This window comes from Corvus kubaryi, unplaced genomic scaffold (genome assembly GCF_017639235.1).
Source record: "Corvus kubaryi isolate FWS band 111438036 unplaced genomic scaffold, C.kubaryi_AGA036_p1.0 37398, whole genome shotgun sequence".
Taxonomy (NCBI): domain Eukaryota; kingdom Metazoa; phylum Chordata; class Aves; order Passeriformes; family Corvidae; genus Corvus; species Corvus kubaryi.
The window spans coordinates 50,649,243-50,676,597 of record NW_024581137.1 but is presented as its reverse complement, the minus strand read 5'-3'; the positions used below and the strand labels follow the sequence as shown (position 1 = coordinate 50,676,597).

At 40.0% G+C, this 27,355-nt stretch overlaps 1 protein-coding gene across 1 annotated transcript in view; it reads right to left on the bottom strand.

The window, feature by feature from the left end:
• Window positions 1-8,144, bottom strand: part of LMBR1 (limb development membrane protein 1) — a 69,384-nt gene extending 61,240 nt beyond the window's left edge. The window contains exon 1 of the mRNA XM_042042825.1: window positions 7,853-8,144. Within this exon, the coding sequence (XP_041898759.1) occupies window positions 7,853-7,915 (63 nt within the window). The 5' untranslated portion in view covers window positions 7,916-8,144. The remainder of the gene's footprint in view (window positions 1-7,852) is intronic.
• Window positions 8,145-27,355: the final 19,211 nt, after the last annotated feature.

Below are 27,355 nucleotides of genomic sequence, written 5' to 3'. Positions count from 1 at the left end.
GTATGGTCTCTTCTCAGGACTCCTCCCTGGCTTAAAACATTTGCAAGAGATTGACCCACTTTTTTTTGTTGGTTCCTAAGTCATGAAGAAATTATAAGTGGTTTGGAGGCAGGTGCCCAGACTTGCTCATCCAGACAAAACATCCAGGATCCAACAGAAAGTACGAAACATTCAAAAATATATTCTGTGTTCTAGAAATTCTGCTGAAGATAAAAACCAGCTTCTACAGCCCTTCAGTCAAGAATGTTTTTCAGCATTAGTGCAAGATTTAAAAACAACCTCTAGAATTAACACCAGCAGCACCAACCCAGACCATGCTAACATTCTGTCCCTGAATGAAGGCATTGTTCAACACTGGAAAGTCAGGTTATAATAATCGGTTATATTAAAACTCCAGAGTCATACCATTAAAAATTCATTTCTGAAAAAATAACCTTAAAAGTCTCATTAATAGAGACTTGGTAAACAATTTATTTGTTTTAAGACAGATTTTTTGACTAATACTAATTTTCGGGGCAAGATGCGGAAGATCTTAGAAGACTGAGCTAATAAACTTTCTCATCATAATACAAAAATACTCTTCCTTGTCTTCTCACACATTTATCCTGGAGCATTTTTAAGTGGCACCCCTACTCCCAAAACACAAACATATTTAAACTGCAACACCTGTATGTTTTCATAATTCTCACCAATTATGCTGACTCTCTACTGGATATAAGCTACCACAGTCTGAAACTCAGTAAATATTTTAGACATGTTCCTATTGTCAAATTCAACTAAAACTCATCAGCATCAATTTTTCCTATAAATACATCAAAAATAGAAATTACAGTTAGATAATGGAAAAAATGGGATACCCAAGGCCTAAACAGGCATGTAAAATCAACAGTAAAACTAAAGCACCATGTTTTGATGACAATTGTGAAGCTTATCCTGGAAACCACACAAGAAGGTAAAGGGGGAAAAAGCATCACATTGCTTCTATCCTCTGTACATTACCCAGCCATATGCAGAGTTTGATGCCATCAATATACACACAACATTAGGAGCACACATGATTTGGAAACAGAGGAACTGAAACATAGTTCTGTATTTTCCAGTTAATCAAATTTTTCAAAAATTGTCCAAGTGTTCAAATATTAAAACAGTACAAAGCACAGGGCTCTCTCTTGGAACCATGTTGATGGTAGTTAGAAACAACTTTTAACACACCCAGCTAATCAAAAAACTAGAAACCTCTGTGTGAGAAGCAGCTGAGCTACACAATTATACATGAATATTCAACACCCAGCTGACAAAACGCCAACATGAGTTTTGAAACCATCATTATGAGAGTCAATTGGATCCCAAAGAGCACAGGTCAAAGCTGCTGAAAGCGTGAAGCAACCTCCCCTGTCACATGAATAGCTAATCAGGGGGTTAGAGCAGCAGACTGTTCCAGGTCATCTCTACCTGGCTCTATGCTCACCCTCCAGAGTGATGCAACAACCAAGGCTGTTTGTCATTAGATGCATAAAAACACAAACTCCAGCCATGACTTCCAAAGTCTCTCCTCTTCCTGTGTTGTAAGTGGTATAAATTTTTGCACGATTGTTCCTGAGAAGGCAGTGCCCCAAGTCATTTGACAGCACAAGGTTACATGACAGAGTCAGTGGTTTTCAAGGTAAAGGGGAGAGCGCGGGAGTAGAGAGTGATGCAGAAGTTAAGACTTTCTCAATAAGAGTTATCACTGCCCTCCTAAATGAGGATAAATATCAATTTAAATATGGAAGGCTGAAAGACAGGAAAGGAGAAAGCACTTCAGTTTACAAGAAAGAAAAAAAAAAAAAAAACTTGCATAATCTTCAAATACAAGCAGGAAACTTATAATGAATGGAATGTTTTCTTTAGTCTTCCTTAACCCAAAATTCCATCTACGTCAACAGAACTGAACTCTGAATTTCTTATCATAATGTCACTGGCAACATGCTTCAGATTCTCTCTCCTCTCTGACTTTACCACCATCTCCTCTGCTGCTCTGCTCACCTCTTCACCCATTTCTCAACCCTCCTCAACGTCTCTGAAAACACCTATTTCCAAACTAACAAACTCAGTAACACTCAGCAACCTCCTCACAGCAAAGGCTGAGTTGTTATTACAACCCTCCCATCTCCCAGTTACACCCTGCCATCTTATCCAGTCCCTCTACTCCATGCCCAGCCACCCAAACAAAACCCAAGAGGGATATGCTTGGTTTCGGTCATATAATGAAAAGTTGGTTTTGTTTGCTGTCAGTTCTTTTGCTTTTTATTAGATTTTCTCAAAATTAATTATACCTTAATACAAATTTTTCTTAAACATATGTCTGTACCCTCCATAAAGTGTGTTGCCCTTCTGGTCAACTGCTCCTCCAAAGAAACACACCAGTAACTCAGAAGAAATTATTTTGAACTGCAATTAATTGCAAATTTTTACACTTCAGCCTCTCATGTTTATTTTATGTAAACAGAAATAGTGGAACTCTCCAAAAGCTGTTTCTGTTTAGGGAATAAGTATCCCTCTCCATTTGTCTATGCCAAGTATTTTGAGATGCCTATTGATTCCAGATGGATCCACAGCACTGATCCCCAGGACCAACAGCCAGAAGATGATTCATCACTTCTTAAAGTTCAGTACAGCACCCATCTTTACAAGTAAAGGTATAGTTTTAAGATGACAGAATTATGCCAACATTTTATATATTTAATTATATTAAATGTGCACCAATCATTCAGCTTTATGTCTCACATCACTAGTACAAATACTCCTTTATTCAGTTACAAATCTTTCCCAAAATATTTAAAAGAAAAACTAAAAAGAAGCAATACTGAGAAACCTAAGCAAATTTATTTTCTGAAATACAAGAAGCCATTTAAGATATAAAGCAGTTCTCAAGTTTCCAGTGTTGGTGAAAAGAATTGAAAGGCATTTTTTTAATACAAGATAAACTTGCATAAGCATTCAAACAAAAACATTTCAGTATGTAGTAAGTTTGTTCTCACAAATCCCCCACGCTTCTAATCAGCACTTTCTTCCTGGCCCACTGTCAGAATATCATCACTGCTGGCAGAAAAAAAGGTCTGTGAAGATCAGTTTTTTTAGGAAGTAGAACTCATCACAAACAAGAGCCCACTACCAACAGAAGTCAAATGCTCAAACCAGCTCCCTCATTTTACAGCCTTATAGAGGACAAATGCCAGCAGCAGCCATGGTGAATTAAGAGAAGAAATAGAGAAACTAAGCTTCTCAGAATATTTAGCATCGGAAGGCTGCACCCCTGAAAACATTTAGTCCTTCAAATGGAAGTGTATCATATTTAACATAAAACTCCATAATACACCAGTTTCAGTATCTGTCTGAACTTGCATGAAACACTTAAAAGTTTTAATATCACTTCTGTATTTGCATTTGTTCTACCAGGGCTGATTTTTTCGTTACATATTTAATATAGTAAACTTATTTCCAAATACACTATGTTCATTCTTAAGCTCCCTATCTAATAGTTCTACGGTTCTAATAATAGAACCTAGAAGTAGATAATAATAATAGAACCTAGTAGTTCTACTGTGCTCTTCCACAGTTTTCCCCACACTACAAATGCAAGCACAGAGTATTTATTTTGCTAAGGAACCCTCATAACCAAGTGTACATGTATATTTTTACAAACTCAAAATCTGACATTTTTTAAGTGGAAAAATAAGGAAAATGTAGCTTTAACTTTTAAAAATACAAGCTAATACTGCAGAACAGAAGACTCAAATCAGAAAAAAAAGGGAAGAAGACAATATTCTAAAAAATGAACCCAGGGGACCACAAACAGACTGAACCATTGCACTTGCTCCATTTACATTTGCAATAAACTGTTCCCAACAATACCAGAGGAACATGGAACACTTTATTAACAGACAAATTAATAACAGGACACAAGGGAAAAGCAGTTCCCTAAAAGCTCAAATATCTTCCATGGATGTGCAAGATCTCAGCAAATTATAAATTAATCTAAAGGACCAAGAAGGGCAAACTAACAGAATATTGTCCTGCATTTACAGCTCTTTCATACAAGTACTGATGAAGTACAGAACACAAACCCTTTCCTGTATTTTGCAATCAACTAAAACTGCTTTTCAGAAAGATGTCCCTTTTAGCCAGAACTGAGGATCGCTCTGGCTTTGTTGAAATCAAGGATCTCACTGACTTCAAGCAAACTCATGGCTATGCCATGTCTCTTACACTGGGTCACCAGTTCACAGTGTCAACATTTACTTCATTGCATCCGAATTTTAAAGTTCAGACAAGTCTCAATCTGGTTGTTTTCCAGAACTGTTCAAATCAACAAATCCTCTATAGAGCAGATTAATGTTTGAAGAGCCATGCCTAACTAGGGAGTTAACCATGTTCTAGTTGCACAGATCATCCTCATGAAGCAACAAAATCCAAGGCAGACAATTTTGTTGCAAACAGGCACCCTCTTGAAAAACAGGTGCCATACACACTCCAAATGAGGTCAAGAGTAAACAGTCCTGAGTTAAATTAAGCATTAAAGCACTGAGTCACCTCAAAAGCAGATGAAGGATGTATTTTTTAAAAAACAATCTTTTCCTACCCTTGCTCAATCTATAAACATGTGTCAAAAATATTTGTCTTTTGAAGGCGGAATTAGCAGAAGTTGGCACCTGCAGAAAGAGACAGGCACCACCAGCAAAAGGATAACAAGCCTTGAATTTTTTTTATGTTACACAACTTTATGGAAAACTTTGTAGCTTGCCAGTTCAGAGAATAGATGAAACAGAAATAAAGCATTACACTGAAGCTAAACTCAGTGTGCCCTTAGGATTTCATCAGAAAGCACAATATAGAAATCCGGTATGTATTCAGAGAAAATTTGAAAGAGAAAAGTGAAAAGGATTTTCTTTTCAACAACATTAGCTTACTTTGATTTCTCTTCTCTCATGAATGTATCATTTTAGCTTCCAGTAAAAACTGTGCCACACAACTAGCTCTTCAAAGATACTTCTAACAGACAACATAAATTTCTCTTGTTCCTAACAGGCATAGAGAGGTCTCCTCTACTGTAATATTCCACAATAGACTGGAATGGTTTGGGTTGGAAGGGACTTTAAATATCATCTGGTTCCAAACCCCAGCCAAGGGATACCTTCCACTAGACCAGGTAGCTCAAAGCCCCATCCAACCTGGCCTTGAACACTGCCAGGGAATCGGGTATCCACATCTTCTCCGGGCAACTGTGCCAGTGCCTCGCCACCCTCACAATAAACTATTTTTCCTAATATCTAATCTAAACCTACCCTATCCCAATTTAAAGCCATTACCTCTTGTAACATCAAATGCTTCTATTAACCGCTCCAGGGCCCCCAGCCCACCTGCAGCTGGAATCAAGTTTTTACTCATGTGTCAGAGTGGAATATGCTCCCTGCTCCAGCTGAGGGGCTGATGATTACGCCCACTACCCACACAACAACTGTCAATTTGCGTATTTTAAGGAATTCTATTCACCATATAACTACGTGAGCAGCAAGAGCAGGAATAGTAAGGAGAGGATGTTAACATAATTGCACATGCAAGCAACATATATTGTGTGCTCCAGCATACTCAGACTAACCACAAATGCACTCATACTTGCAATATTCTGCAGCTGTGCAGGACCCACAGGAGGCTGCACACTCAGCTGGGGATGGCAACACTTTATGCAGTCATAAAACCCTGTGGTGCTCCAACCCAAATTGAAGACAAAATCATAAGTGTACCAGGGTATGATTTAAAAGGCAACATTGTTATTATTCCCACTGATTAAACAATAACAAAGGTGGCCTGTGATCAGTGTTAAGATCAAAGTAAAGTTTCAAGAGCAAGAATATTCTGCTTCCACTGTTCAAACAAAACAAAACTGCACCTCTAAAATATGAGTTACTGATGTCCTATGTGATTTCTCACATGACTACACCAATAGGAAGACCTACCAATTGCTCTAGAGGGGCTGAAGAAGTCCCTCTAACTTTAGAGGGGTACCTACAGTACAGATGAGCTAGTTCTTTAAGAATTTAATAGACTTCACTATTTGTAACAGTACCCAGAGAGGCTGCATACAGCCATTCCTTCAGACTCAAAAATCTGTGTTTCCTACTGAATGAAATCACAAGATGTAGCATCTGATTTATCAGAACAAGACTCTGGTAAAAATAAGTAGGAGATAATTAGCACACAATGAAATACAAATGGAAAAACAGACATGAGGGAAAAGAGAGAAGATTTGTACATACTTTCATGTTTTCATACCACAAAGGTGATTAAGATGATACTTAGAACATTCTTTACAAAGAAGTATTTTACTTTTTGTGCCCCTCCACTAGTCATGGCTCCCAGGACATACATTACATCCATGCCCAAAGAAGAGACATTCCAAAATATCTCCTAAAGTAACTGTTCTCCTCATACAGGCTTGTTTTGCACTCTTCAGAGACAAACATCCCAGAAATAGAATACTTCACCACAAGAAAGGTCTTAACATAGATTCATAAAATACAGAAGAGGAATTAATACATTCCAAGCAAGTCTCTGCTATCAAGTGACCTAGCCATAGCCCTACATAAACTGGTTAACAGCAGTATTTTAGAGTCTCCCAATAAGGCTGAAAAATACTTAAAGCTAAATTATGAAATCTTATTTTAATTCAAGAAATCCTTTTTTCCCCCAAATAACAGAGATAGCAAAGAAAACACGATTCCCCATCTGAGCTGGGACAGCACGTCTACAACACTGCATGTCTCCCATGTACAGCATGTATTTCCTTCCGGGAATTGAAGTAGGAGAGACATGAGCTCCATCAAAACACCTCCATCAGCTTTGAATAGTCCTGAAAACAATTACGAGGCTGTCAGAGAGGAAACTGCAACTGCTCTGTCTGCACGCAGGGTGTAGTGCTGCACTTGCCAACGGAGGGCTGAGGGAGACAGGACAGCACAGGCACTGCCATGTGCTCCACTGGGAGAGCACGGCACATGAGGGATCAGGGAAAACACGCACTGCATACACACAGCACTGCAAACAGCCCAACAAGGCAGGAGAATTCCAGTATGACAAGAGACACCATGAAATCCCATGCACACCTGATGGAACAGGGCTGCACCTGAGGGCTGAGGTGTTCAAAGAATCCCACAATGGGTCACAGTGGGTCATCCCAGAGCACACAGCAAAGGAGTGCATCCAGGAGTTCTTGACTGCCTCCAGTAAGGGAGGCTCCACAGCCTCCCTGGACAATCTGTTCCAGTCCATGGTCACCTGCACAGTAAAGAAGTTCTTCCTCATGTTCAGCTGGAGCTTCCTGTGCATCAGTTTCTGCCCATTGCCTCATCTCCTGGTGGCTGGCACTACCGAGCAGAGCCTGATCCATCCTCTTGGCAGCTCCCCTTTAGATACCTATACACATTAATGATGTCCGCTCTCAGTCATCTCTTAGGAAGCTGAGCACTGCTCACGAGGTTGTTGCACTGGTATCTGTTCCGAGATCACTCCCATGGAGTACACCGATGCCCTGCATGCATACACAGCATCTCCATCTTTCGCTGAAGGCACAAGGAGAGGAAAACCCTCCAGGGGATTCAGCGCTGGGATCCTCCAGCTCTCGTGGCACCTCAGAGAAGGTGCACGCACCTCTCTGCCCACCCGGGACAGGCCCCCGAGTTCCTCCGGGCACTGGGGCGAGGGGCAGGCAAGGACAGCGGGAGGGAGCGGGACAAGCCGCCGGTGCCCGGGGACAGGGCTGGGACGGAGAGCAATGACAGGTCAGAAAGGGTCCGCGGGGCACGGCGGCACCTACCGTGTACTCCCGCACTTGGCTGTGGAAGTTCTGCTCCCGGATCGTCACCTCGTCCGCTTCCATCCTTCATAGTACCGCGGCCCCCGCAAGCAATGGCGGCCGCCGCCGCGCCTGCTCCTGCCCCGCCGGCAACGAGCGGGGCACCATGGCCGGATGCAGCACGGCTGCTCCCCCGGACCCCGGCAGTGGCTGAGGGGCCCCGGCTCCGCCGCTCTGTCCCCGTCCGGCGAGCGCGGAGGAGGAGGAGGAGGAAGGGCGGGAAGCGCCGCCTCAGCTCCTCCTGCTGCGTCACCGCGCAGCGACCCCGGCAGGGGCGGGGAAGGGTGGGGGCGGGGTCGGGCGGGGCGTGGCTTAGCCCCAGCGCGGGGCGGGCGAAGGCGCGCCCGGGGCGGGGCTAAAGGAAGGCGGGAGGCGGGAGGCGGGGGGCGGGGGGAGGGAGGGGGCGCGGCCGAGGCGGGGCGGGACCGGGGCGGGCCTGGAGGAGGCGGGGGCGGGGCTCGGGACCGGGGACGGGCGGGGATGGTTTCACCGGCAAGGGGGGTTCACAGAATCACGGAATCGTTTAGGCAGGAAAGACCTCCGAGATCATCGAGTCCAACCTATGACCGAACACCACCACGTCAACTAGACTGCGGCACTAAGTACCATGTCGTCTTTCCTTATACACTCCCAGGAACGGTGACTCCACCACCTCCCTGGGCAGCCCATTGCAATGTCGAATCACTCTTTCAGTGAAGAATTTCCTCCTAATGTCCAAGCTGAACTTCCCATGGTGCACCTTAAGACTGTGTCCTCCCATCCTGTCGGAAACAAGTCAGCTGTTTGTGCCCGTGTGGGGACCGGCAGGGACAGAGAGCCCCTCTGTGACCTGGGGGACAGGGAGCGGGGGCCGTGGGAGAAGGGACAGTCTGAACGGGGGGCAGGACGCTCCTGGAGGGGAGCAGGGCGGGAGGCAGTGGTTGCCATGAGAAGAGCTGCAGCCCAGGGCCCTGCAGGGAGCTCCCCAGTGAGGGCAGTCGGCAGAGCAGTCTGGACCCCGGGGGTCACCCGCAAGAGTCACCCGGAGCAGCGCACGGAGCCCCTCAGACACGGGTATGGACAGGGGTTCAGCCACCACTGTCATTGAACCCGTGAGGGCACCATGAGAGAGTGGGGGATGTTCGGCTCTAGTTGATCCTCCTGAAACTCAACAATGTAAACGCAACAGAATTTCTAGTTTGAAAGACTGTACTTAAAACTTCAGTCACAACTTGTGTTCCACTCCCCTGGAGCAGGTTTCTGCCTTTGAGTGATTTCTGCTTTGTTGGTTTTTGCCCAAGTGCTGTGGAGAGAAGGCACAATCTCGGCATTTTTCCCTGTTCCCTCTACACACACGGGCAATCTTCTTTGTTTCTGAGTTTGCAAGTAGATCAATTGTCTAAATATCCACAGTCGACTATTAATCTAGGACACACTATAAATTATAGATTGTGGTTTAGCAAATCAAACCCTTATTTCAATCCAAATACGTATCATTAGTTGAAAGAAGTTTCAAAAATAAGGATCATCATTTTCTGCTTATTTACAACTATTGATACGTTATACATGTTGTCAATGCCAATTATAATTCCGATTATATTCATTCCCCAGCATCTGGCCCATTTTCTTGGTTAAAAGCAAATGGTAAAGGATTTATGAAATTTTAGAGTTAGAAAAAGTAATCTTTGACTGATGTATTTCTTGTAGTCCTGAATGGATGCAGAGCATCCTGCAGCTTCAGAATGGCCACAGTTCCACTCTTGTTCTTTTGATACTTGTGAAGATAAAGGTAAGGTATTTGCAGGCACAGTCACACCCTGCATGTGACAGGCCAGAAATGTCCCCATGCTCTCTCCTCTTGAAGCTCAGGGAGGGAGATTTCAGGCGTTCACTGAGGCTGTAGGAACAGAATACCATTAAAAGTAGAGTTGAAGGAGCAGGGAGCACAGTCTTTGAGCGCCTTCTTGGGGAAAACTGTCCTACTTTACAGCTCTTTTCTGCACAGCACTTGATTCTGTCTGACAGAAAATATTATTACTTCTCTGGGGTTTTTTCTTTGCCTATTCCCATTTATCTTCAATCTCCTTTTCTTCTTCAGATGCTGAAAGTGGTGAAAGCATCCCTAGTTTCCAAGATGAATTTGACATAGAATTAGGCTTCTAGTTGAAGCCTAGTTCTAATTTTGACTAGAATAAGGCTAATGCTGTTCTCTGCTCAGGAGATGGTCCAGACTGAACAGTGTAGCTGAAGGTGAGGTTATAGGTAAACACAATATCTTTTATTATAACAAAAACAGCTGGCAAGAGCAGACAACTGTCTGGTATGTGCAAACCTGACCCCAGGGAAACCAAATTCTCTTAGAGCTGCCTATAGAAATACTGGTACAGAACAGACAGGATCCCAACTTTCATCATCTTATATAAAAGACTCACACAATAAATGACAATGGTATTGTAGCCAGGCTGTTAGGAACCCAGTGTTAGGCCTTCACGGTATTTGTGATGAAGAGAGAAATGCTGTCACCATAACAAACCCGCTCTAAGAACTAGGGAGACCAGATGGCCCAATCAAAGAGGAAAAACAGGAACAACCAGAGATTCAGCCAGCAGTCCAAGCCTGAGGTGAGGGTTAGTTCCTGAGCTACCTGGGAAATGACTCATGCACTGTCAAGGAACAGCATTTCAAGCATTTCTAACTTTATCTGCAGACATATTAAACACTGGAAGATTGCAAGGAAAATTAACTGAATTTTTGTATCTTATAGAAATTAAAATTAAGATTTAGAAGACCTGAAGCTGCCACTTCCATTTGGGCAATATGTGTTCCTTTTAATCTACTGAATTTGAAGTAAGGAAACCTTACTTGAAACCTAAGGAGGAGATATAGTACATAATTTGTCTCATACTGTGGACTGTCAAGTTCTTTCTTCCAGTTCTAGCAGATGAATCATCAGAAACATGATATACATTTATATTTGCTGAAAAGGCAGGGAAGGGGTGGAAATAGCTTCGATCCTTTCGTGGGCAGAAGCTACTGCTCGGTTCTGAGGTATCTACATCACAAAGGAAGGTCAGAGTAGCCACCACAGCAAAATCTATTTATACCAAAGGAAACTCAGTCTAAAGTAGGCAGCTTTTGCAAACTGATGAGAAGGCTGACAGATGCATGCATTGATCTGATGGGAGTACAAAAGTAATAGTTTGAAGTATACTAGATGCAAAACTACCAAAGCAAGTCTGAGATACTTTGCACCAGAGTGGTTAAAAGACTTCTAGATGTTTTGCACCCATATCCCAGACAAAACAAGACAGTGCTGGAGGGACTGTCCTCAGCTGTTCTTAGGACCTCCTCAGTAACCCTAAGGGACCTGGTGTAGGTGTAAGCTACGTGCGATTTAGGTGTAAATAGAAAACGTTCTCATACTGGTAATGGACAGCTACACGCACACAAAAGCAATAATAAAAACTGGCCTTCTTTTAAACTTACATTTGGTGGTGCCTAACCCCTCAGCATAAAAGTTGAGAAGATTTATGAGATTTTGCTCAGTTTATTGCTTTTCAGCATAGTTTTAACACCATTTTTCAGCTCCAGGATGACCCAGTAAGTATCTGTACCCCGAATCCCCAAGGAGGGTTTTATGTGCACAGGGTTACCTCTGAGATTTTCCAGAAAAAAAAGTTGGGATATTCAAGCTAATAAAATTCATTCAAATTGTCAAAGATGGAAGTTTTTAAAGTTGGAACTGTTTCTCTAGGAAGGTTCCCTCAGAATTTGCCAATGGATTTTAAAGCACTCTTTAACTGTAAATGCGAAATTGGCACCATGCCTTTAAATCTAAATTTATCTCATAGCATTTGAATAGGTGATACTTGCTTTTCAAATCATTCTTCAGCCAAATGCAGCTTGGACTAAACAGAAAATAGGAAGCTATTCTCTCAGTTAGTATGACTACTTACATACTTATATTCAAGATATTACCTAAGAATTGGCCAGATTGAAGCCCAAAGCCCACTATAATATGGTGCCAAGAAGGACCACTGACTTTGAAGAGAATTTTGGGTAAACATATGCCACAGACGACACCCAGCACTTTATACTCAAAAGCCAATTACAGAAGACAAAAAGAAAGATTCAAAAGTTAAAGTATCTTGATAATGGTAAAAAAGAAACATTATGCTATCACAATTACGTACATTAAGTTTATTTATTGGGCAATTTTTTCAGTGTCTTATATTTGGTAAGCTAAAACACAGCAAGAATTGCATTATAACTTTAGAAATCCAGCTCTATCGGTCTTGGATCTGGATTCAACTTAAAACATTGCTGGCTGACATTTCATTTCTATTCATAACTTATACTTTTTATTTTTTTGCTTTTTTTAGAACAAAAAAGTGGGGTTTTTTTTGGTTCCAAATACTTCCAGCCTATATTTTCATTGCATCAACCCAGTAACAATAGCTCCCCAGCTAAATGCTGTAGTATAGCACAATATATATTTTTAATTCTTTTAAACATCCAAGGGGAAGAAATTTAAATTAAAAATTACAATGTTGGCACGAAAAGAAAAAGGCTATAAACTACTTCAGTATAGACCCACATAGGTATGTTCTGGATTTTATATATATATAGTAATAAATGTATTGATGAATATCTACTCCCTCCAAAAAGAAGAAAAAAGCACAATCAAAGCATTACAATCTTGAACAAGCTTTTAAAACTAACATTTTAGTAAAAATCTGCACTACTTCTAACTTAAAGCTTGGTCCACTTGTAAAAAGTTTAGTGAGATTGCTTTCAATAACAAGGAACTGGATTTGGTAATGAACAAAACCCCTTATAATCCTTAAGTTTCCTTCACTGATAGGAGCCTAGAGTCAGAAAACCTGCAGAGTTTATTACAGTCAGAAACATAAACGCTGCAGGAGTTGAGTGCTGTCAGGTAAAGGAAGCATAAGTCACATCATGAAGCTAGAACAGTTTCTCTTGCATATCTAGGCAGCATGAAGTGACTGAAAGTTCGTTTTGCTTCCATTCACCTTTAATGGGTCTTTCATGCACCACTGGGAGTATTCAAAGCAGTCCTCAAAACAAAACAAAACTCACACCACATTGCAGCTTAAATTTTATTAAGAATAAAATGAAAGGAAATATTCAAGGATATGCAGCTGCATCTCTAAGTCAAAGTTCACCTGCTGTGTAGATATGAACAAGGCCAGGGTCATCTGTTCCATGCTGTGCACCCATGGCTGTTTGGGCTGATTCTTCAAGTAGGTATTTATTGGTAAAATGGCTGTCTGGGTCAATACTGTTACAGAAGAACCAAAGAATTAAATCAACCAAAAAAAAAAAAAAAAAAAAGGTGTCCCTTTCACCAGTCTATGTCTGTTTTGAGCCCAGAAATTAGTGTTAGACTCAATCAGCCTCTGAGAGGGGTTCAGCTAGAGCAGATGGATGAAAACTTCTCCTTATGGTGTGCTCAGTATTAAATTCCTGCTAATCACAATTCTCCTCAAAATCTCCTTTTCAACTGCTTAAAAAGATTTACTCTAAGTAAATTTACCCTTTAAAGATTTCTCTCAACCATGAACTCTTTTTTTTTCTTTCATCCCTGAATTCTCTCCAAACTTCTAACATACTTATTAAAATGCAGACACAAAAACTGAAAGCAGTATTCTAGGCTCAATTTCAGCAATCCTATGACCAGATGTAAAATCACCTTCTTATTTTATGCTCTTTATTACAGACCATTTAATCATTACAGAGGAAAACAGCACACAGATTCAGAGGTGAAAAACATGATTACTTCCCAGAAGTAAATGGAATGTGCAATTGAAGACACTTGTATCTACTTCTGTCCTCCTTCTGTCAGAGGCCTGGCTGTAGGTAAAAGGCTGCCTTGTGGTTTTGATTGCCATGTCCACTTCCGTCCTTACAGAGACTAAAGCCAATTTTAGGGACATTTTAATCCAAATGCTATAGCAATCATTTCCTTGACATAGAAAATAGTGGCTACCTCTGAACTTCACTCATACCAACCAGCAGCAATCTGTAATTTTTATTCTGAATCATTGCCCTCCAGGTACAGCCCTTGTTTTGCATAAAGGACCGAAGCCCCTTGCTCCTGGTGCATTCATGGGCTTTTGACTGAAATCAAGCCTCCTTTGTTTTCTGCTTCCCAAACATTTCAGATTGCTCTGTATGATTAGCTCATCCTTGTCATTTACCACTCCTATTTCCAGTATTTGCCAGCATTTTTGTGTTATCTGCCAGTAGCATTAGCAGTGATTTGTCGACCAGAGTAAGTACATCCTTTAAAAAAAAGTCATTACCATCTCTCTGGGGTTCATTTAATCAAAATAATTTTTTCTTATATTTTTTTTCTCATCTTTGGAAAGTTCCTGATGTACTAAGTACATAAAATAATTATTTTACTGGTTGAAAGTGTTATGTTTGCCCATATGTAATACAAGCTTGCCAATATCATGTGTTGGTTACATAGCAACACCATAATGGGATTAAAAGAGTTATCCGACAGCAAAGTCAATATCATTTGTGTTAGCAAATAATCATTAGAAGCTTTAATGTTGTTTTACCACTGGCTGAATAATAGCACCAAATGTGTCTCTGAAACCAAAGTGTCACAAACAATTCTTCTGTTCTTCAAGAAGAGATGCTCTCTTCACTCCTGTGCTTTTTCTTCATCTGTTTAGTTCCTACTCTTGAAGTGCCCACATGGTCCCATTTTCAATGACCCCAGGCCCTGCTGCACTTCGGTTTGTTGTGTTCATGGCACTACATTACATCTACACAACTCAGAACACGGGCTGCACGCTCTCACCCGTCACCACCCCGTGCTTTCCCCACAAGCTCTGCTGATCATTTACCTTGTTACTTTACAATGTTTCTCTGTGCTTTCAGAATATTCTCCTTTAATTTGTGGGCCAGTCAACATCTTGCATTAGACATCTGAGTCTGCCAATCTACTATTGATTCTAAAAGATGTGATCATGCATTAGCCGCATTATAAATGACAAAATTGCAAATACCCACCCATATGATCAGTTCCTGACTACTTAACATGGCTGTAATCATCGTCCTTTAAAAAAATTAAATCATTAATCTGCTGGGCCATCTGTGCTTACTCTGAACTATCCTCAAGCTATTTTTTGTTAGTTACATAGTTTTGAGAAATGGAATTTTACTATTTTTGAAGAAGATAGGTTGCACTGTGAAATCCTTAAACAATAATAAAAAAAAAAGGTATTAGTTAAATAATTTTACTTTTTTCTCTCTAAATTCAGCATCTGACTCATCATGACTAAGATTCTTGTGCTGTTAAATACCACACGGAAGGCATTTCAAAAATCTATGCAGTATTAACTACAACCGTTTTTCAGTCTGGGTGACAAAAATCACATTGTATAAATTTAGTCTTTGAAAGTAAGCCATGCACCTTTTATGAAGGACTTTTATCCAAAATGCTAGAAATTTTAAAGGAAATTAATCATCTTAATTTCTTAAATTAATAGGTACAAGATTTATTCTTAAATCATGGATACTCCTTTCTAATTAAATTCAAATGTGTTTAATGCATCTCAAGAGTGTTAAGATAATAAGTAGTCCTTTTCTGGAACTTAACATCCTCGATCCCTGTCAATAATTATATTGGGTGACTAATAAAATATGATGCCAGGCATTTTTTATATCTTTATCTTCCTCCTCTGTCTCATTAGCAAAATGAATAGGTTTGCTCCACAGGCACCACCTAATCTGGAGAATTCAATGTTGTTCAAGGACAGAGCAAATAAATTTCAGCAGGTATTCCTTCCTGCAACAGTCATATATAAAATGCACTTTTACAGCATCTGCCAGTTGCCCATTGCTGTATAAGGCTACTGCCATTGTAAAAGCCACCAAAGGCTGGAAGACCAAAAAGGTCTGTCAGGTGTGATCTCCTGATTAGGAGAACTTTATGCAGTTATCCCATCAAAGACTACACTCCTCACAGAGCTCCGGTGTCCAGTAATTGATCCACAGAAGACATGGCAGTGGTCTATCAGAAAATGCTGACACCAAGAGAGCAAGTTATTTTATAATATAAGACAAAACTTCTTTTCAGAAACTGGACTCAGCTCTAGAGGCCTTTTAACAAAAATCATGCCATTAATGGGAAATTAGCTAATTTGTTCTTGAGAGTTTAATTTCCTTTCTCAAGTAGACATTACATTACAGTAATTACACCTGCAAGTAAGAAAAAAAAAATGGCAGGATCCTCAGTCCCTGGGATGATATATAGTCCTCTGGCCCTCATATGAAAGCAAAAGCCATCTCTAGTCACTTGGGTATATCTAAGTATTTGAATGGAGGAGTCCAGGGATTTCATACTAACTCAAAGGTGGGAGGACAGAACAAGGAATAGGTTGTGATTCATCCAACTCTTTAAAATATTTTCATCTTTCTAATTTTAGGTCCTGTAAGCCATACATTAAACTCAAATTATACCCACCCTGCCAGAGATTGCAACTGCAGAGATACTGCATGCTGATACCCCATCTCTGTCTATGCTACAAGGCATATGTGATATTTGACCACATTTTACATGCAGTGTGTCACATGGAATCCCAGAATCTTTTGAGTTGAAAGGGACCCATAAGGATTGTCAAGCCCAACTCCCTGCTCCTTGCAGGACTACCTGGAAATAAACTATATGACTGAGAGCAATGTCCAGATATTCTCTGAACTCTGACAAGCTTAGTGCCATCACCACTTCTCTGGGAAGCCTGTTCCAGTGACCAAGCACCCTCTCAGTGGAGAACCTTTTCCTAACTGAAGTCCAGTCTGAACTTCCCCTGACACAGCCTCATTCTATTCCATAAGGCACCCCTTTGAAAGTCACTATCACACTGAAAAATGTTTTTCCCATTTTATTAAGTTGTAGCCCTTGGCCTGGGCAAGAGGAAAGGTCAATCTATACAACATATAGAAAAGCATGTGGCTGTCTGACAAAATCTCCAAATCCAGTGTTTTTCTAGAGACTACTGTCCACATACTTCATCTTACTCTGTGAGTAATCACCTATTTAAATTGTAGAGATAATACAAAATTAGTGAAGTTTCATAGGATATATTTGTACTGTTTTATATCATGTGTGTTGATACCTCAAAACTTACTTGCTTTTACAGAAACAATATTTTTTGCATTGTTGTTAATTTGCCAATAGCTACTCATACATTAAAAGAATGCATTAAAAGTCACTATAAGGCACGTAGGAAAACCTGAATACAAAAGGGTCACTTCATCCTGAATAGTAATAACAACAAACCATGGGAAATAACTCTGCAGTTTGTAGTCAGTGGTAAAGTATTGCAGAGGATGTAGTTTTTATTGCAGTACCATTAATGCTGCATAGCATGTGACAGCTTTGCTATTTATGAAGTCACGTCTGTGCTGCTTCTGTAGCCTGACAGCCTATCTTCCTACCCCACACTGTCCTGTCATCACTGGGGGTATCCAAGTGCCAGTACTCTGAGCATATGCTAACCTGACATCATCCCCATCTTTAAATCTTAGCCTGCAGCACCTGTTGGTCCATTTATAGTCACATGCCCCAAAATTAGCATAATTACAATATACTTTGAGACCTACTTGCTGTCTTGTTGTGTATTAACACCTGAATATCATCAACAAAGTAAGAAAACAACCAGCTTGTCTCAGACAGATCTTCTCCCTCCTTCAACTCTGTTACCAAAGTGACATTTAGTCTGGAATGCATTCAGGCTGCTAGCAAACCTGTTAGGGAATTAATTATTGAACATTGCTCTTGTCCTAAATAACACTATAGGCTATGACATACACTTGGTTTTTTTGTTGCAGTGGCAAAGATAGCACATCAGTGAGCTCATCATCTTTCCAAGTTCTCTTCACCCCACACCCCACAGTAAAACACCAGCAGCATCCTGGTGAGATTAAATTCCAGCTGTACTCCTTGCCTTCCCCTGTTTTGCAGCCCCACAACTGACTCCCATGTTCAACACCATCACCACGCAGCGGGATCTGCTGATGCATCCTTCTACCCTTCATATTTTCTTGTTGTACCTTGAGTCATGCCAGGCTTGAGGGAACATTAGCTTTCAAACAGCTCTGCAGAAAGTCTCAGATTCCTTCTCTGTGGCCTAAAGCACCTTACAGATTACCTGAATAAAAAACTATTTTGTCTGTTCAAGTTCTAAAATTTAGCCCATAATTTGGCACTTGTGAAGTAATCCTCCAGCAGATATGTACAACTCCAAGTTCCCTACTTTTAATTGATTTTATATTACTGCAGGCTAATAATCTCCATAGAACCTCTGAAAAACTCAAGTGAGGTTTTCATTTGAGCACTTTGTAAAAGTACTCGAGCAAGTACTTTTTGGGCTGTAGTGCTGATCCTGTCCAGCTCCATTCTTGTTCAGTTTATTCCCACTGCCTGTCAGCAGCACTGACACAGCCACACATGGCTGGTCAGACCTGGGGAAAATAACTGAGCAAAAATAAAAAAATTTTATCAGGATTAATTCTCTGAGCCAGTTCATTCTGCGTTCACACAACAGAAGGAACTACTCCATCCACCACTGTTGCAGAGAGAAATGCTTGTGAGCTACAGTGTACACTCAAAGCAATCACAAATATGTTTTTCTGTTTGGCTAATGCCATTTGTAGTACTGAGAGTGATAGAAAATGTGAGAAACTATTTTGTCCTTTTGCTCTGTAATCACAGTCCTCTAAAGGATTTATGAGTCAAGATATAACTACAGACCAACAATTTTCAGACAGTTCTTCCTGCCCTGGGCATACAGCAGAAGAAATACGTATGCAGAGTGCCAGCAGGACAAGTTTATTGCATGTTTTTTAAGAGTTTGTTCAAAGATTCCCTCACACAGTAGATTTTAAAGAGTACATTTTCAAATCATTGAATGATTTATATACTGCATGCATACTTATACATAGTGTGGGTCTGTGTATTTATTAAGCTATATGTGGGGTGTGTGTGCTTATTTTTATTTAAAGTTCTCCAAAATACAGTTACTCTCCCATAGTACTAAAATAAGCTTGTACAGAAGAGAGCATTGGGTAGGGTCCTCTAGAGAATTTCTTTACAAGAGCCAAATTACATATTTTGTATGCTGAGTTAAATTCAAGCACAGTATGGGTATGAGCTTTTTTTTTTTACAAAATCATGGTGTAGTGACTTTTATGAAAACAGTATTTTTGCCTTTATAAAGAAGCAGCAGCTTATATAATTCTTTCATGTGAGTTTGCGTGACTATATATATGAAACAAAAACATAGGTTAATTACTGTTGGAGGGCCTCTTTAGCTTATCATTTTATTATGCAGTGCCTCTTCAGCTTATCATTTTATTTTGCAGTTTATATTTTATTTCCTTAAGAGGGGCATTGAAGTTTGTGCCCCAAATAAATTCTTTATTTTAAAACTGATGAAATATTTAAGTGGCTGCTTAATATAATACAAGAACTAATAAGTGAAAGTGTTATGAACTGAAAAAATTATTATGGATAATCTGAAATATACACAAACTAAATCATTATCTTAGTTATCTTCCCTTGTTAGATGCATCACTGCATGCACAAAGTCATGTAGCTCAAATCAATGTGTTGACTTAAGCTATGCTCTGGGAAAAAATGGGAGTTTTGACTACATAGAAATATAATAAGAATTCCACAATGTGACCTATAGTTTTTACTGAAATAAATTAATGGATGGCATACAGATGCCAAGATTAAACAGAGTAATAACAAAACATTAGTAAGCACTTTTAGCATAATTAAATTTTTGATGTATTACAAATTTTAGTGCGTAATTATTTTTGAAGGAACTGGAGAGTAATACTGGATCACACCCTTACTCAATCTAGTTACTAAAGAATAAAGTGTGGTGATACTTTTAAATTCTATTGCAGAATAATGGTGTATTGTCCATCACAGATAATGATGGCAAGGTTTTTCTCATCTGATAATCACTCATAGTGATTACCTAATAAAAGGACAATCCTTGGTACTGCAAGAACCCCTGGTCAGTCCAGAATGTAAGCAAGCATTAAGATGTGCTATATAAAGCATCTCAGCTTGCAAGTGACCTTGAATCTGCTTCCTTATTGCTGGAGGTTGGGATTGTTCCATGGCTATGTTCCCAGTCTGCATCAAGAGGCTGCTCATAACATCAATCTTATACACGAGTCTTTAAAACTATTTTTGATGTTGGCCTTGAACAAGTCTAATAATTTCACTTAATCACCTCTGTTTCTACACAAAAACTGGAATCTAGGCTGACTACTAATATTTCATTCTTGTGAAATCCAGCCACTGGTTTTCTGTCTGCCATCAAATATCTGGAATCACAATTAGCTAAAATATGTCAGATGCCCTGTGACTCCCAGCCATCTTTATTGTATAGAAGTTCACTTTCAGCTAAGAGTAGAATAAATTCTGTTCGAGTGAGAGGTCAGTCCTTGAGAAGAAAAATGGGAAGTCTGTTCATTCGCATATTCACACATGCAAATTGAATGCATCCAATTTGCGTTATTTGTCTCCTAATGAGAATGACCTTTCCTGCTGATGGGAAAAAGCAATTGAAATTAGGCATGTGAAAGTCATGGAAAATACGAAATTCCAACTCTAACAAAACAGGTCATCTGCTTGATCCTGGAAGTTAAAAAATAGTCAATGTCATATCGAACCCCAAATCTGGGTGCTCTCTCATCTTTAGGACACCCAGATTAGGCTCAGTATCTGAATTTTGCTACTTAGATGTATCTCTAATAACACTTCTTGCCTAGCACAACTTCCTCTTCACCACCCTTTATGAAGAACATCTAAACTGTTCTGCCACCACTAATGTGGCTCAAGTTAACACCACAACATCTTTATAATTAATTTGCGTAACAAAATATGAAGCTTTAAAATTCAAAGATCAAGTGACCTGCCCAAGGCTACAAAGAGGATGTTACTACATCAGGACTGAAACTCAGTTACATCTGGTCTTTGGTCCTGTGTAGATCAAGTTTCTTTCAATACCAAAGTTGAAACAGAAAGAAGCCACGATCAATTTACCAAGAAAAGGAACATTAAGATCACATAGCCGGTGTTGTTCTCCTTCTGTGAATGCTGGAGAAGAAAACAAGTCTTACATATGGGCAGCTCATCTGTAGACAGATATCATCATCACTACTAGTGCCTTGCATTAATATGCATTAACACTATTTTCTGCCCAAGAAAAAAAAAGGGAAAAAATTACATATGGTCAAATTTCTGATATGCTTCTCTTCCTTTCAAGCTTCCCCTTTCATCTGCAGAGCTCAAAACCAGGCAGTAGTGTCACCACATAGGTAACAGGTCTTAGAATTGGAACCACTCATGTGTAGGACTCAGGACTAATTAAAGAGCTCAGAATTCAAACCAACATCTTGACATGCCTTAGAAGCATGGGCACAGTTATTTATTCTTGTTATTGTTGTTTCTTCTTCATTATGGTGCTGCAGGAGTCCCCCATCAGGGGGGGATTTAAACACTTAATGAAAATATCACACCTGTAGTTAAGAATTTACAACTGCAATTATAAGATGAAGAATAAAACTGTCTCTTCAGCTGATTTCTGTAATCATAAAATTCTAAATGATACTAACATGTGCCTCATTTTAAGTGTGCGTTTTCCCATGATTTCTTAGAGGAATAGGATGCAGTAAGCTTAACACTGCCATTCTGGAAGTGCATCCACACAAATGTGGGTTGTCCTAAAAATAGATTTCTTACCTTTGCCACCAGTAAACAAGGAGGAAATTTCCACTGAAGAAAAAAAATTCAAGCTGTACAGACTCAGCCAGCTCCCTAAGCACACACATACAGGTGTGTAGGCTTTATTCTTAACATTAACTTACTTGTTAGCATGCTTTGCTTTTTAGAAAATTATTCAGGAGATCGAAGAAGACAAGCCCTTTCATGACAAACAATGTAGTTACACAAAAAGGGGTTTTGTAATTGTTCCTGTTTTCACCCGTGTTTCAAAACCTTTTTCAGACTGGGCAACAGAAGGGCCAGCTGTAGCTGTTGAATAATGAATTTTCCTTTGAAACAGCATGGGAAATAACCCTGACACAGTAATTTCTGTAATCTGCTAATGCTGTAGTTTCATAACTGATTTTGGGTGATCTTGCTCTGCGCTGCAACTGGAAGACGTTCTCTTCCCTTTCCCACAGCTAGCTACCTCTTTGTGTAGTTGAATCAAAATTAAGGCAGTCCAATTTAAAAACTTTTTAGTTTCATTGTGATCAAATCTTGAATTTGGTGCATTATGCCATGACTCCTGGTGTTAACATGGGGAAGTGCATTACCCGGACAAATTCGTGGCAGATTGACCTAAAGTAGCTGCAAAATGGCAGGTTTGAAAGATGGCAATCACTTGAAAGGGAAGTCATGAAGTGAAGGACTAGATTAGGGTGGTATCCAGTGTCAGATACTGCCAGACACAAACTGTGTAAACACTAGGTCACTTAAGGTCATTTGAGTATGGTTTTGTTTTGCTGCCATGACCTTTGCATGAGTCACCTAATGAGGTATCTCCAAGGCCATTGCCTGCAGCTAAGCCGGTCATGGAAGGCAGCCTTTTCACCTTGGGTTAAGGGAGTCTAAGGCACTGATCATCGTGTCCTGAAGCAGAAGCCTAAGATGAATTAGATGAGTTTTTTTTCTCTAAGAGTCATTATTTCTCTCCGTTTGACTATAAACAGAAATCAAGGTGACTGGCTCAGCTGTAGATGTCTGTCTAAACTGAGGGAGAAGAACCCTATGGTCTGTCAGGCTTAGATCAGTGTGGCTATTTCAAAGTACTTTGAGAGAAGGGTCTGTAACTAGAGATGGGGCAGGCACAGTCCACTGCTGCACTGCTGCACTCTGCTTATGGTCATGTAAGCAGAGCTCCAGATCAGGAACTGTACCTTAAATCAATACTATATTATACATAATAACATCATGCTTTATAAGAACTGGGATTAAAATATAGAATGGCAGCCAATGTGTATGAATTGATATCATTGTTTCAGTACAAGGTTGCTGACACCCTGGAGAGACCTCCAAATGCTTCATTCTATTTGGCTCAGACACACATCATATTTTGCATGTTTAGCAAAAGCCTCAGAAAAAATGCAGTAAGAATTTTGTTAACAGCTAGGAGCACCCCACTGAGCTGAAAAAGCAGCTGGAGATTGTCCCTGGAAATGATCACTTTACACCACGTACCAAAGAGACAGTGCTAGCAGGGGGATGAACAGCAGCACTGCACACTGCTACTGCTGCAACTGCTCCTGTGTCAGGGCCACATGTACTCTTGCCACTGTCCTCACTTTTGTAAATAAATAAACAAACGGGTAAAAAATGTTAAGTTTAAGGAATTTGTTTGTTGAATTCAAGCCTTCCCAAGTATTTATTCTGGAGCATCACTCCTAAGTATTCTTTTTGTAAAGTTTCCTTGTCAGTACTAAAGAAATAGCTGATAAAGACTGATCTTCTGGGAACAGAATTACAACTGGTATGTTAAAGCTAAGTAATTAACAACAAAGGAGAAAGAACAGAGAGAAAAGGATCCCTTGGTATGTATTTACAGATTTTTGATGAAAACTGCCTTCTAAATGACAATACAAGTGTTCATTAGATAAGGTTGGTGTTTAGCACAAAGTCTCCCACAGAGACAATTCTTGGCACAGAAGCTTTGATTATATAAATTTTGTATGAAAAATGCAAAGTGCCATAATGTGGGACTTTGACCAATGGTGCTATTCTGATTTACAACTGGGGTTTTTTTAAACTATGATGTGCACAAAACACTAATTTAAAATCTCATTTTAGTTGCAATTTACCTATTCCTTTTAATAGCAAAAAGTAATATGATTGCATTTTTTCAGTCAACCTTGTGCCACGTATTAGATAATCTCCCTGTAGTTTAAAACTAAAATTGCTAATGGATTGGGGAAATGGATTTCTGCTTTCACTCACCATATCCGTCTTTTTTATGCTTGTCTTTCAGATCATTTATCTAAATAATAACCTTTACTACCCACTCCTTCCTTCCAATGAACTAAAAGATATTGATGATCAAAATCAGTGAATACGCATCTTCTCCCTACTCAAGTTTTGCCAGCTGAGATTTCCACTTTTAGCTGCTGCTTTTTTGGAGGGGAGGGGGAGAACTACAGACATCCCCGTATGAAATACTCATGGTTACTTTCTAATTTGTCTCAATCAAACAGCTTAAATTATCTTAAAATAATGGTAGATCTCTTTTAAGGAGCATCACCAGTGAGCACTGACTGAAATGACATTGATTTCAGGGACTAAAAGACAGCAATTACATGAAAAACTCAGCAAACAGCTTTTGGTCAGCAAATCTGTTGGGGCAGCCACAGAGAAGAAGCAGGAATTACCCCTCAAGGGGAGGTGCTGTGGGTGGGAATGTCCTCAGCAGACAAACTTGGAGATACAGGAGGATATACTTGTGTGGCTTTAGTCTCAGAATGATGGAAAGAGACTCATTTTGTACAAAGGCAGCAGAGAGAAGATAAATGACCAGCCCAAGGTCAGGTACAAAGATGATGGAAATGTGGGAGAAAGTGCCAGAACAGATCTTTTTCTAGATTCTTTGTGTAGTCAGTTTTCAGCATGCCTGGCTAAGCTGTCTACAGACCAAGAGTGCAGGAATTACTTAGCACATACACCCTGGAAAAAAAACCAAAACAAAAACAAATAAAGAACCCAAAACCAAGAAAACAAAAAACCCAACAAACCAACAACCAAAAAAGATTCTGAGCATCAGGGATGTATCTTTAAAACACCACGGAAACCACTTTCTTCACCTGCCAATACCTTCTTCAATAGGTAGGGCTGAAACACATCTTAAGAGCCAGCAACTTTGTACTCCCTTGAGACTCTGGAAAATGTTTTCCAGAAGAAAATTGTCCTTCTGCAGACAATCTTTCCCAGCAGACCAAATTTCAGTTCTGCTGATCCCAGTGGTGACAGTATGACATGGGGAGAAGCAGTACCTCCAGTAGATGGATGCTGTGCTGGGTACTCATAGCAGAGCAACTTGCACTGTTCTGAGGCTCTCAGTGCTTGGAATAAATTCATTCTGGCAAGAAGCTTTTAGTCTGTAGAGTCAAAAAAGGCTTTGTATTTAAAGCCATGTTCTTACATTAATCAGGCTGTTTTCTCCATTGATGAGAACAAAGAGCAACCCTTTTGAGCTCAGTCTAAAAGTCTTTCTGGTGCTGCTTTGATATTTCCTGTAGTGATAAATATTCTCAATAGCTGCAAATTACAAAAGAGCCAGAATATACCTATGTGCATTATGTAGTCACAAAGGCACATTTTCATGGCATGTGGGAGGTGATCAGGAGACAATAGCAGAGAAGCAGCTAAAGGAATTGTATTCTGCTCATTCTGCTAAGGGTTGGGAAATAATAATCCATGAAAATAAAGTAATAGGAAAGGAAATCTGTTAACAAAGATTATCTCAGCAGGAAGGAACAATTCTATATGAACTTTCATTTCCAGTGAATCATGCCATTATGCTCAATTTCATTGCAAATGTGAAGCCTACCCTCGTGGCTTGTTCTCTGATGTGGGATCACTGTCAAAACAAAAGACAATTACAAAATGTACCCTCAATTCCGAATTCCTGTTTGATAAGTAATGCTCACATGATGCAGAGCTCTAAATGTGAAATCTGTGAAATGGAAACTGGATTTCCTCCCTTTTCTGGTATTTAGACAACACAGGAATGTTGGAAGAGACCTTGGCAGGAGTTTCTAATTTATTCACATTTTAGATCTTAAGAAGACTGTATTTACCAGGTACTTGAAGCCAAATTGGTAAATGTAAAATAATAAGCCACAACATTCTGGGATAGGATCTGAAATATTTCTTGTAATGTGTTTCTTTTGATATGGCATCACCAGATTTCAACGCTAGATTAGTCTATTAAGCAGATTGGTATTTCTTCAAATATTACATTTTCTTGACTATGATATTCATGTTTTGTCTGAAATATTGTTTTAATTCTTTGAAAGTATTTTTACTTCAAAACCAGGTAATAATATTTCTATCCATACATTTTTTGCAAAAGTAGCATGCCCATTTTCACCCAGTTTGAGATTATGGGGTTCAACAAAATACATGCTCTTCACATTTTGCTTTGTGACATGAATAATTGAAGAAGGCAAATATCAGCATTTTCTCTCTTTGAAGATACATGAAATTTCCCATTATTGGAAAGCTCTCTTGCCCTGAATAACAAATTACATGATGAGACACAAGGAAGATGCAAATCTTAAAGAGTTCTAAAAGCACCTAATATTTTCTCAAATTATATTCAGCTGTATTTAGCTTACATTCTGACATGCTGCTGGATTACTATTATCAATAAATCTATAAATAGGATGCAAAATGCATGTGAGCTGTCTGTGCATGAATAGAGAGTGGCCCGGCAATAAATTACAACATAATATATAGTTTAAAATGTAGCAAAGCAATGCCTTGACAAATCAATGCAACATATTTTGTCAGTGAGGATGAAAGATTCATTATGCATCAGCCTAGAGAAAGCTGAATTTCCGAGGCATGGGTCATCTAGGACATATGATGTAATCAGAGAATATGGAAACATGCATAGAAAGACAAAAATAATCTTCTGAGTAATAAAGCCATATTAGATTTTCAGGTAAAATGTAAGTCCTACACAGTACTTCATTGTCCAAAAGAGGTCAGGAGTACCATGACAAACAAAATGAAACCTGACTGTCGGGGTCCCTTCCCCCTGCCATGTGGTCCTGGGAGAGGGGCCCTGGGGGACAGACACGGCGTTTCTCTGCCCCTGCTCAGCCTCGTTCCCCACTGGTTGTTTTGTGTTCCCCTGCCCGGCAAGGACCCTCGGGTCCCGTGACTGAGCAGTTCCTCGGCAGAGCCCCGGCCATGCGGCTGGAGAAATAAACATCTCTGAAACATCTACCAAGAATCCGTCCATAGATATTTCTTTTCCACGGGTCTCCTTGTCTGATACACGTGTTGCAGTATCCCCACTGTAACACCTGACTTCCTCTGGATTTGGTCCCCACAGCAGGTTCAAGACCAGCCCTTTTTCGGAAACTGGGTCATGTGTCCTGGCTTTCATTTGTGTTTTTCTCATGTCTGCTAAGGCCTAAGCTCATCTTGAGGCTCTTTGTTCAGCCAAGAAATTCTTTCCTCTGCCCAGTTTTCAATGAACTTTGGGAAAATTCAGTGTTTTGGGGAACTCTAGGCATCTGCCAGACAAGACTGGCACACACCCAGCAGGCTCCATAAGCCTAGAGCACAGCAGAGACTAAAAATAAGACTAACGAATTGGTTTTCCTGCTGACAGCAGCAAACTGCCATGGGACATTTAATTTCCCCTGATCACATAG